Genomic DNA, 11,380 nt, shown 5'->3' with positions numbered 1-11,380 from the left:
TGGGTTTTTCTTTTCTTGGACAGTCTAACCTTGGGGTGAATTTGCTGTTATGTTCACTCCTGGGAAGGACTGGAGAAGCATTATTGTTCCACACAAGAAAACCGGAGAGGTCCTCCCACTTGCCGAGCAGCCGAGCGTCAAAAAATTGCATTTGATTAACAACACCTGCTGCTTTTTTACCATCTTATTTCCTGTGAAAAATGATAATTAGAACATAAAGATTATTATTTCACACAATCGAAAGAAGTGCATGTGTGTGTGTGTGTGTGTGTGTGTGTGTGTGTGTGTGTGTGTGTGTGGTGGTTGGGTGATGCATGATTGCACAGTGTACATGTTTGATTTAAAGGGATGAGGTGGGTTTCTCAGAGAAACTCACAAGTGGGGTGTCATAATTCATAACAGTAATTGACAAGACAAGTCCCACTTTATCCTCCAATAGAGAGGTGGGGGCGGAGTCAGTGAAGTTGGTGAGGTTGAAGCTCGACTTTGGTTTAAGGACAATTGAAAAACTATTTCAAGAACCTCTTCTATTACACGGACTTTGTTTGTATCACAAGGTATTTATCATTTATTAATTAATACGCCTAACTATTTCTAAACGCGTAGATTTGTAGTTTATGAGTTTATGAGTGATACTAGAGAGCTCTATTTAAAACTTCCAAGCCGGCATACGTGGCATTGTGTGCGTCTGTATGCGTGAGAAAAATGTCGCTCCTCGCTCGGAGTAGAATTTAAATCTATTAACTATATAATCTGAACAATAACAATGCTGCTACAACCACTCACGGGCACGAAGTTCTAATCCCAGTAGGCTGTAAAAGCCATGTTGAGACTATTGCATCAGCCTCTGCCTCCTTTGTTTTCTTTTATTTTCTTATTTTGATAAAAGTGCGAAAACTGAGCAGAGACAAAAGATTTAGTGGTGGCAAACATAAAGGTAACAACGTAACCTGGATAAAGTGGTATTTCCCCACGTGTTCGGATTTTAACCATCTACCTAGCATCATACATGAACACGTGTCAGTGGTGAGTTAAGGCAATGCCTGTTATGTGTGCAATCGAAGCTCAAATCGCTAAAATCTAGGTGAAAGCTTTACCCACTATGGGTGAAGTGGGTAAACAGTGGTGCATTATAGTTAGTTGAAGTTAGACTAAATTAAAAGCCCAGTTTTAACTTTTTAACACTCCAAAGACCGCGTGTACCATAATAATAAAAAATAAAACATCATCAAATGTATTTGTAATTTCTACACGTCTTTAAAAAACTTTAATTATAAAATTCTCATTAAGTTTGTCATAGTTTAATATTTCTGATTTATTCGTTTATTTATTCATATTAACTTCAGTACTGTTGTGTATTTCATGATTTATTGCATTACAAGTGATGATTTTGTCTCACTTTTACTTTGAAAGTTACACAAACACACGAATGGGGAGTGGCTTCACGTCGTCGTGGCGCGAGACAGCGGAAGAACGCTGCTACGTCGTAGTAAACGGCTTAACGAAAATGCCGCGTTTATAACATAGCGGTTATAGGTCTTACTTTAGTATTTAAGAATTTAATAATAGTGGTTTGAGAAATTTCTAGCATGTTACATTAAAGAAGAAATATAGAAACAGAACAATAACTGAGCTCGATGTTGTTTTAGTAATAGTTCAGCAGCGACACGTGGCCGTTTCCTCTAACCAAAAGGAGGGATAAAGGATTATCGTCGTTGCTCTCCGTTCCTTGTCGCTTTTTCTACCTCTTCGTTGACTACACCCGCTGCTTGCCAGGTGAGTTTGGCTTCACGTTAATTGTCCGTAAGCTCTCCAACAGCTGAGTCCAGTCAAATGGTCGAGGATGCTCTTAGCCATGATGCCATTGCATCAGTCCATTTACCGCGCAAAGTCACTAGAAGGGACTATTTTTGGGGCGCCTTAAGTGTTATTGAGAGTAACTGTAAGTGATAGGGAGTATATAATTGGGGCTTGTGTCAAGAATGATTTTATACTTGGGTTACCAGGAGAATTCATTCATCGCCTGGCGACATAGCGGGTAACAGACAGTACAGTGCCCCATGCAACTAAGCCTAGTCCTGCCATTGATGTGACCTAAATATTAGTAACACCTCAAGTTGTAGCATGTTTCAGTCCAGTGTTCTTTGAGTACAGCTCCCAAAATGATAATGAACAACTGCGTAAAAATGTAAAATAAACCTGGAAATGGTAAAATTAAGGAAGTTGGGTTTTTTTTTTTAAGGTTTTTACTGATGTGGAAACCGAGAATCCACACAGACACTACCACACAGGCTAGATTCCTTTTTAGGACAATCAAACGCTACCTAGGACTCTCCATTAGTTTGTAGAACTGAGGAAGCATCTTGGGTGAGGTGATGGTGATGAAACATCTTTATGAATCTACAAAGATATCTAGTCGCCTTCAACTTGAGCTACTGTGACCTGGATTTCCAAGCACCTGTACAGACAGACTTCTTTGTGGTGTCTGTATGTGAGCAGAACCTTGGAAAAAAGTGTTGATTTGAATTATTAATCTGTTTGAAAAGTTAAAAATCTTTCATTTTGCTCCCTTCAATTTCAGATGGAGAAGCAGCCCTTGCCAGCTGATGATGACAGGACAGAAGCCACAGAAGTTGATGGGCTCACTGGAGAGAGCAGCCCGCAGGAGACGTCTGAGCCAGACGCCCGAGCCGGATGGAACAGTAAAATAGAGTACTTTTTGGCTCAAGTGGGATTCAGCGTTGGACTCGGCAATGTCTGGAGGTTTCCGTATTTGTGTCACCAGAACGGAGGAGGTAATCGTCTGCGACTCTTAACCACAGTAGAGCGCTGCCATGCACTGACTTCCTTGAAGGTTCAAGAGATCAAACGTAGTCATTTTAGGGAGAGGATGTGCAGCTTCTACTCTGCTCAGTGAAGCAGGCAAACACATGTGAAGAACGTTCACGGTTAAATGCACTCTTTTTGTTCTTCACTGTCTTTATTAGATTGTGTTTCCGTGTCTTAAACAAACACAAAACACGTTAAAATCACACCACACTACTAAAGTACAGGTCATGTGACGTGTGGCATTTCACATCACTTTGCCCCTATTTGGAAAAGTTCACTTTAAGTTACCAACAATAAGGGAGTAAAGCTGTATCAGAAGTGGGTGGTTGTGTGGCAGAGGATATTGTTTTCAGCTCCTGGTATACGCCTCTCCACGTAGGAACTTTTAAAATATTATTCTGTAATGATATTCTTGCTTTCCCTCAGAAACTAATAAACAAAGTTACTGTCTTTGCATTACTGGACAAGCATGGGATTAGACCAACACCAGAAATAAAACAGTGGAGTTGTGTGTTTGCAGTTTTAGGGTGAAAGTCTAATCTGTATAAGCCAAATAGATCAAACTGGTGTTGGTGGAGGAAGCACTCAGAGCTGTCCTGCTGTCGTGCTAGTATAAAAATCTGCTTCTCCTTTGCACACGTGGTGTTGCTCTTTTGCTAACTGAGAGTCATTCTCTTCCCAGGAGCCTTTCTCCTGCTGTACATCCTGCTGATGCTGATTGTGGGCATCCCCTTGTTCTTCCTGGAGTTGGCAGCCGGTCAAGCCATCCGACAGGGCAGCATCGGAGTATGGAAATATATCTCACCCAGGCTCTCTGGCATTGGTTACTCCAGCTGTGTGGTAAGATAACAACTGTTGAATAATTAACCCTCCTCACTTCCTCTTCCTAACACTATCAGTTTGGGGCTGCGCGATTTACAGATGTCTTTTTGTGCAGGAAGTTTTTATGAAGGAAAAAGTACTGTTTATGTATTAAAAGTTGTTTGGATAGAGTGGTATACCAAATTTGTTATTTGTTATCAAATAATTGTATTAGTCTGTCAGGGCCACATTCTCTTCTCCATCTTGAATGTCAGGACAGTTGTAGTTTATGAGAACAGGACTTTCTCTTTCATTCTGTACGGCCTACAGCAATGCGCATACGTTCTTCTTCTCTGGTTTTAACGTATTATCTTGTTTTCAACTGTTCTCAGGTTTGTTTCTTTGTGGCTCTCTACTACAATGTGATCCTTGCATGGAGTCTTTTCTATCTCGGGAACTCATTCCAGCACCCATTACCTTGGGAGAAGTGCCCAGAACAGGGTAATGTAACAGGTAAACGCGGCGCATTAAGGTTCAAAACTCACAAAGTTGTGAGCATGAGTGGTGTCTAATGTAAGCGTTGTAATTTGATGTGTACTTTTCCTTTTCTCACCAGTAAAGGAATGTAGCAAGAGCTCTCCCACGTCGTATTTCTGGTACCGCAAAGCTCTGGATATCACAGATTCAATCGATGAGACGGGCTCTTTCAACACTTACATCGTCTGCTGTCTGCTGGCAGCCTGGACCGTCGTGTGTCTGGGGATGTTCAAGGGTATCAAGACGTCTGTAAAGGTACCTGTCCGTTCTTATTGTGTCCATTTGTTATAGCGAAGCACCTTTATCATATAAGTCTCTTCTTCAAATGTCTCAGTGTTAAATGACTGATGAGTGTGTTTATCCACACTGTAATATACACACGGGTGTTGTGTGAATCACATTTAAAGGAAAAACTGGTGACTCCATTAGAAATTATATTGGAACAGGTTTGTTTGGTAGCTTTAAAGAAAATAACTGTTTTGGAAATGAAATATTTATTCTAGTGTTTATTCAGGAATCAGCTGATTAGAAAATAACAAAAGACAAGTCCTTCATTTGTCTTGCTGAGTAACAGTGACATGCAGCGCTGCGTGCTGTTTACGTCTCTCAGTTGGGTTAAATCCCTGTCATGTGTTGGATTTCAGGGTTACTCTGAGTGACTGAATCTGTGGAATGCGCGGCTTACGTGTCGGCTGACCTCAAATGGCAAAAACTATATCACATATTTTAATATTTTTATGTGGTTTATGTGATTATGTGGTTCAAGTCCAAGAATTTTGTCTTGCCGTCAGTCAGTAAACACATGATGAGGATGATATGTTTTGCTGTATACTGTGTTTTGTGTTTTGATGCTAACGTCACTCACTCACTCACTGAGCTCATATCAGATGATTCCTGCTGTTTCTATCATAAGAGCCATATGTTTTTGGTGTGATAAGCACAGGCAGGCAGCGAGGGAGGCCCAGTTAAAACTTTTGGTCTTAATAAGACAAATTTGTTGGCACATATCAAATAAAGCCAGCAGTTAAAACCTTCTGTTTGCCAGGGGCAGCCAATCAGGAGACAGTTAACTTAAAGGGACAGGAGCTAAAACTGCTTGTTTCAGTCACAGGATGAACTAAGGGGCTGAGTCCCAGTGCATGATGAATAGGGGTTATATTTGAACTGTAAGCATAATAAGTCTGTTATTAATTTCTTATGCAGTTGTAATGATGCAGTAAACAAAGTTTACACGTCTGTAAATAGCTTTTAATGTTTAAAACCATGCTGATGTCTATACTTAATATAATGTGTTTATTATGATGTGTTTTGCACACAGGTAATCATTCTTTCTGCTTCCCTAGGTGATGTATTTCTCTTCCATCTTCCCATACGTGGTGCTGTTCTGCTTTCTCATCCGAGGGCTCCTGCTGGATGGAGCATTTGAAGGAATCGGCTTCATGTTCTACCCCAAGGTATCGGCAGATAAAACGTCTGGTTCAGTGTAGAGAAAAGAAAGAGATATAAATAGTTCTTTGACACAGCTTTTGTTTCTGCAATGCAGTTGGAAATCTGGGCAGATGTGCAGGTGTGGCGGCAGGCAGCTACGCAGGTTTTCTTTGCGCTGGGCCTTGGCTTTGGGTCCATTATCGCCTACTCTTCCTACAACCCCAGGAACAACAACTGCCACCGTGATGCCTTCACCGTCTCCTTCATAAACTTCCTCACGTCTGTGCTGGCTACTCTGGTGGTCTTTGCCGTCCTTGGTTTCCGAGCTAAAAACAAGGTCATGGAGTGTGTAGCCAGGTATTCATTCATTCATTCATTTCATTCATTCATTTATTTGTTCATTTTCAGGCACAACAAATACCATCGGTATGTTTCATTATAAGACTAAAATGTGTGTTTTGCATGTACAGTGTCATGAACACTGTTGATGTAGCTGAGGGAAATTGTGTTTGGATTTAAAATCAGAAATGTAATATTTTTCTGTATCCTGCTGTCTTTTTTATAGCAACTTGAATGACCTGTCAAAACACTTTCATGACGGTCTTGTGCCCAGTAACGTGATGCCACCGTTTAACTACTCTGATCCCAAATCTGTGGCTCTGAAGGACTACAGTAACTGGTTCGAAGAGTTTAGATCTATGGTGCCTGGCAATTTAACAGACTGTGACCTGGAAAAAGAAATGCAGAAGGTAAACATTATGCTTCTTAGGCTAGTTTCAGTTTGCTTACGTAGATGATGTTATAATTGGCTTGCAAATCATGATGACTAAAGCTGTGTTTATGTTCAGGGTGTGGAGGGAACAGGTCTAGCTTTCATCGCCTTCACAGAGGCCATGACCCTCCTACCTGGCAGCCCTTTCTGGTCCGCCCTCTTCTTTCTCATGCTACTCAATCTTGGACTCAGCACCATGTTTGGCACTATGGAGGGCATCCTCGCTCCCCTGAGTGAACGCTTCAAATGTCTGGCGAGGAACAAAACCAAGCTTACAAGTAAGAACCAGTTTTACCTCTTCTATTGTTTCAAAATCCATGCACGACTCAAGGCAGTCGAAAAGATTGGTCGTTGACAGCTGTTAAACTGCACATCTGTCAATACTATAAAGCTGCGAGCCACTGTACGCAATTGAGACTGAAGAGACTATCCAATGAGAAGGAAGAACAACTGTCATATAACTTGGTATTAAATACATTAGATGGTTACACAGGCAACCAGAGCCTGAAATGCCAGAAAGTGACCAGCCTTCACTTCAAAGTGACAAGTGAGGCGTTTCCAGTGTGTGCATAGCTTCAGAATCTGAAACTGATGTCCTTTAATAACATTTTGATGTCATCCACTGAGTTCTGTTATAAAGGCTCTATGCTGACATTAAAGAAGATGGTTTTTTCTTAATAACAACATGTGTGTCTTGTGGCAGTTGCCAGCTGCATCATTGGCTTCCTGCTTGGCCTGCTCTTCACTCAGCGCTGTGGGAACTACTTTATGATGATGTTCGATGATTACTCTGCGACGCTGCCACTCATCATCGTGGTGGTTTTTGAGACTTTCAGTGTGTCTTGGTTGTATGGAGCTGATAGGTGAGGTTTCTGATTGTGGCTAAGTGAGATGTGTTTTTAACCATAAATCTCACTAAAGTCTTGTGTACTTTTTTTTCCTTCTCACTAAAGATTCCTTAATGATATTGAAGCAATGCTGGGCTGGCGTCCCAGTGTTGTTTACAAATACCTGTGGAAATACGTTTGCCTGCTTGCTATGCTTGGGCTGCTCGGAGCCACCACTATCCGCATGTTCCTGTCTCGCCCCACGTATATGTCATGGAACCAGGAAAAGGTATCAAGTTATTTATTAACTTTATAAAAGTCTTGAACTACACTTCATTTCCTTATGAGAAAGAAGTGCAAGAATTTATTGAAGCATCTGCAAACATACATGCAAACACAGTATATAAGGCAAAGACAATGTTTACAATTCTAACAGGCTTGAAAGCAGATATGTCCACATTGATTCTTCATCACAGCTAAGTTAGGAAAGCTTTTTCTGTAATGTCTTTAAGTAGTCTTCAGGAATAGTTCTTCAGACTTCTTGAAGACTACTCCAAGCTCTTCTTTTGATGTTGTCTTCCTTTTGTTCTGTTCTCTGTCAAGATGATCCCACACACTGCTATAAGAATGTGGAATCCATGACTGATAGTGTTTCACTGTGTGTTTTTGTTTGGAATCACTTTCATGCCGAAAATTTAAACCCTTGCTGAAAATTGAAATTAAAGACTTGTTGAAATTGATTTTTTTTAGCATTAGACAAGAACTGGACTTGGCTCAGCCTTTTCTCCCCGTTTCTCCTCCTTAAGACACATTTTCACTGAGACAATTTCTGATGAAACTTTGGAAAACACTAGATGGATTAGCTGAAAGGCCAGGCTCAGTTCCTGTATCAGATATTTCCCCCCCATTTTGTTCATCCCCATCTGCTGTTGATAGTTTTTTTAGGCCTGTCGTTTCTTCTTTTGTCCGCCACTTGTCCGATTTCTTCATTTTTTAAAGAGCACACCGATCTGAGTGTTATTAGCTCTTTGGGAATCATATTGTTGTCTTTTTTAAGCCTGTTGAACTGTTATATTTGGCATTTTTCAAAGGATTAGATAAAGAAATGCAAAAAATGGTGTGTTTGCCACTGTTTGCTAGTAACAAAGTGCCTAGAATTTAAATTTGTTCTTTGCTAAATTGTCTCTTATGTGTCGACACAACACAGTGGAGTGACTTTTTTATGCTTGAACAGTTCATGGTCAGTGTTAAACGGCCAGTGTGCAAAGACAAGCTTTGAAGGACTTTTAGAAAGCCTGGAGAACTATTGCTCAAGACCACTTTAAAAAAAGTATAAGAACGTCTGGCTCGTTGGAAGCAAAACATGAAGAAATGAGGGGTGGCTCCAGTCTACTGCAGAGTAGTTTAGAAAGATATGCACTTTGTGATTGCAGGAAAGAAAACAGCAGTTTAAGAAGAGATTTTTGCATTTGTGCTTTGTTTTATTTGGAGTTTATTTTTAATATCCTGAAGCTCAGTTTATTACTATCTTTCACAATACACTAAAGCTCTTAACTCTTTAACTACCTGAATGATTCATTTGATTTGATTTTTCAGGCTTCTGAGGAGCATTTGGAATATCCTGACTGGGCTCTGGCTGTTTTGGCTTTATTAATAATATTTGCCACACTGCCCGTGCCAGTGGGCTTCATCCATGCGTTTCTACAGAAGAGAAACACACAAAGTAGGGATGCAGAGACTGGTCACTACAGGATGGTTAACACTGAGGAAACGGCTATGACCGACTTTTCAGCACTGGAACATAGGAATGGGGACGCTGCTCCGGTTTCCTAAACCCTCAACAAATGGGCTGTATTTAAGGAGAAGGAACTTATCAGTGATATATAAGCTGATGTATTATAAAGGGACAGTCATTTTGTTACTGAGCCTTGCAGTTACCTCACTTGTTCAAAATCAGAAACACATCTACATAATGCCAGCTATTAAACTGCATATCCGTCATGGCCTCTGTGAAGGCGGTGAACTACATTAAAAGAGGAAGTTAAGCAAGAAAGATGAGCCACAGTGAGCTGCACAGCTTCTCTGCTGTTGCTCACAGAATGATGGAAGAAGCTTGATTGTAATCCAAGGTCTTTACTAACAGGACATGAGTTCCCAGGAGTCTGACCTGTAGTATTAAACGACGTTTTCTGTTACTGCCACTAATTACAGATGCTGCCAAATTAGTCAGAAATATTCCAAACGGCCATTTTAATATTTTCCTTTCTTTTTAAACTTTTAAAGTCAAACTAGATCTAGATGCTAAAGATGCTCCAGCAGCTTTTAAAAAGTTTGTAGTATTGAGCAGATAATTTATTGATTTGTGAAAACTACTGGGTAAAATTTCCATTAAGTTATTCTTTACCAAAGTTAGTGTCCAAATAAGCAAAAATATGCTTTTAATATAAGCCATAAATATTCTATGATCAAAGCCAGTGTTGGCAACCAGGGTTTGGACCACCAGAGCCTCTGCTCCTGACCACTGCCCTGTCCACAATGTATGGAACCCCACAGTACCTCCTGCTGGACCCCTCACTGAGGACAACTTTGCTGTGGGGGAATGTACGAGGGGCTATATTCCTAATGGGTGTTCAACTCTACCGTGGCTAACAAAGGTAGTGAGACAAAGAAGGCCTTGGGTCAGATCTATGAGACAAAGGAAGTGTTTGGGGAGACGGACAGAGGTCTGACCATCTCTGCTATGAGCTGGGCAGCAGCCCCTGAAACGCAGCTCCAGAAACGGCAGATGATGATAAACATCATGTCATCGTGTTACAGTTGTTTTGTTAACGTTGTTACATAGTTAACATTCATTTACATCGTCCTTTCATTTTCATAGTTTCTCTTCTTTCTGTTGGTCATTCATTACGATAACATGTGAATTGTGATTGATCATGAGCCGGCTGAGCTACCGCGTCATTAACCTGTCACTGCTGTCTCTGTTGAGGTCAGACTTGCAGCGACTGCTGAATATTTTCACTGTATGTTTATATTTTTCCTGAGCAACTTGGATTAATACCTACAGTACAACACAGTGCAGGTTTACTATCACGTTTACTCCAGAAATGAGTCGCTTTAGGTACGTATGCTGCTGTTCAGCACAGCATGACCAGACTCTGTGTTTGAACTTGATAAGACATTATACACTACGTGAGCAGGTGTAGCTGCTCAGGTTATAATAAACATGCAGGCTAGCATTATTTGTTCAAAGAAACAGCCGATAAGTGTGTGGTGAGGTTTTTATGTCCTCTGTTTTTTAAACTCCTCGGTAACAAAGCCAGTACAAAACAAAATCTGCACATCTGTGTATTTAGAGTACAAAGACTGACTGAAGCTGTTGTCAAGTGACATCATGCTAATGCAACAAAAAGATATTTATATCATGTGTATGTATGTAAATGGTACATGTAAAATAGTTTTTATTGCTAAACATTTGAGTAGTTTTTTGTAGTTGTAAATGGAAAATTGCCTAAAGAACCTTTTGTGTATGTTTTTTGTAAAGATTAATATATTTTTTAGACTTTATTGCTCTGTGATATCGTCTCACGGTTGCAGTGTGTTTTCTGGTGTAGTTTTTCTGTTTTAGCAGGATACAGTTGAATGAATTGACTTGATGGATCATTAATTTATCCCGGGTGCCTTTAGCTCTAATAGGGCAGAAGGAACAAACCGTTACAAGCATCCCAGCATTTGTGTAATTTTAAAAACATTTCTTTTGACATTTCAGTAATGTTCAAAATGTATGTAAGATACTATTGTTGTATTATTTGTTGCTGTTCTTTTCTTAATAAACTTTAGCATCTCATTCGTGTTTTAAAGTTCATAAAGTTTTGATAGATAATGGAAAAAGTGTAGATTTCTGCTGTCCTGTTCTTTACTAAAACATGCTCTTTCCACTACCTGCTGGGTGTTGCTGCCCATCAGTACAATTATTTTCCTGGGAAAGTTGAAGCATATCGAGACCTGCCGAGAGGTAAATGTCTGTGCAGCTATAACAAAAATGATACAACGACAATATGAACATTTGTTTTTCTTACAGCCAGCAGAGCTTCTGACTCTTTCCAGTTGTAACAGAAAGAAAGCACATGATACTTTTCATTTTCTATAAATCCCCAGCAGCTCATTTACAGGAGTGCAGGTGAAATGA

The 11,380-nt window shown here is 40.1% G+C and overlaps 1 protein-coding gene across 3 annotated transcripts; it reads left to right on the top strand.

Annotated features, from left to right (window-relative positions):
• The first annotated feature begins 440 nt into the window (after window positions 1–440).
• On the top strand, window positions 441–11,038 carry LOC146512928 (sodium-dependent neutral amino acid transporter B(0)AT2-like). Of its 3 annotated transcripts, none has more exons than XM_085169845.1 (12): window positions 441–557; window positions 2,582–2,795; window positions 3,512–3,669; window positions 4,023–4,143; window positions 4,247–4,422; window positions 5,511–5,621; window positions 5,711–5,952; window positions 6,161–6,344; window positions 6,444–6,645; window positions 7,071–7,230; window positions 7,321–7,483; window positions 8,791–11,038. In XM_085169845.1, exons 2-12 carry the CDS (start codon window positions 2,582–2,584, stop codon window positions 9,025–9,027), a joined length of 1,968 nt encoding a protein of 655 aa, XP_085025971.1. In that variant the 5' UTR covers window positions 441–557; the 3' UTR covers window positions 9,028–11,038. The 3 variants fall into 3 exon arrangements, with proteins under 3 accessions (XP_085025971.1, XP_085025969.1, XP_085025968.1); XM_085169843.1 differs by lacking the exon at window positions 441–557 and adding an exon at window positions 1,338–1,776; XM_085169842.1 differs by lacking the exon at window positions 441–557 and adding an exon at window positions 1,783–2,487.
• The last annotated feature ends 342 nt before the right edge of the window (window positions 11,039–11,380 follow it).

This window comes from Neolamprologus multifasciatus, chromosome 8 (assembly GCF_963576455.1).
Source record: "Neolamprologus multifasciatus chromosome 8, fNeoMul1.2, whole genome shotgun sequence".
Classification (NCBI taxonomy): Eukaryota; Metazoa; Chordata; class Actinopteri; order Cichliformes; family Cichlidae; genus Neolamprologus; species Neolamprologus multifasciatus.
This window is presented reverse-complemented; position numbering and strand designations above follow the sequence as displayed.

Excerpts from the sequence above, each read along its gene's own strand:
- LOC146512928 (XM_085169842.1), top strand. The coding sequence starts at position 2,395 with ATGAATCTACAAAGATATCTAGTCGCCTTCAACTTGAGCTACTGTGAC. Across the intron at positions 4,144-4,246 it reads AGAACAGGGTAATGTAACAG|TAAAGGAATGTAGCAAGAGC; the intron begins GTAAACGCGGCG and ends TTTTCTCACCAG. Across the intron at positions 6,646-7,070 it reads GAACAAAACCAAGCTTACAA|TTGCCAGCTGCATCATTGGC; the intron begins GTAAGAACCAGT and ends GTCTTGTGGCAG.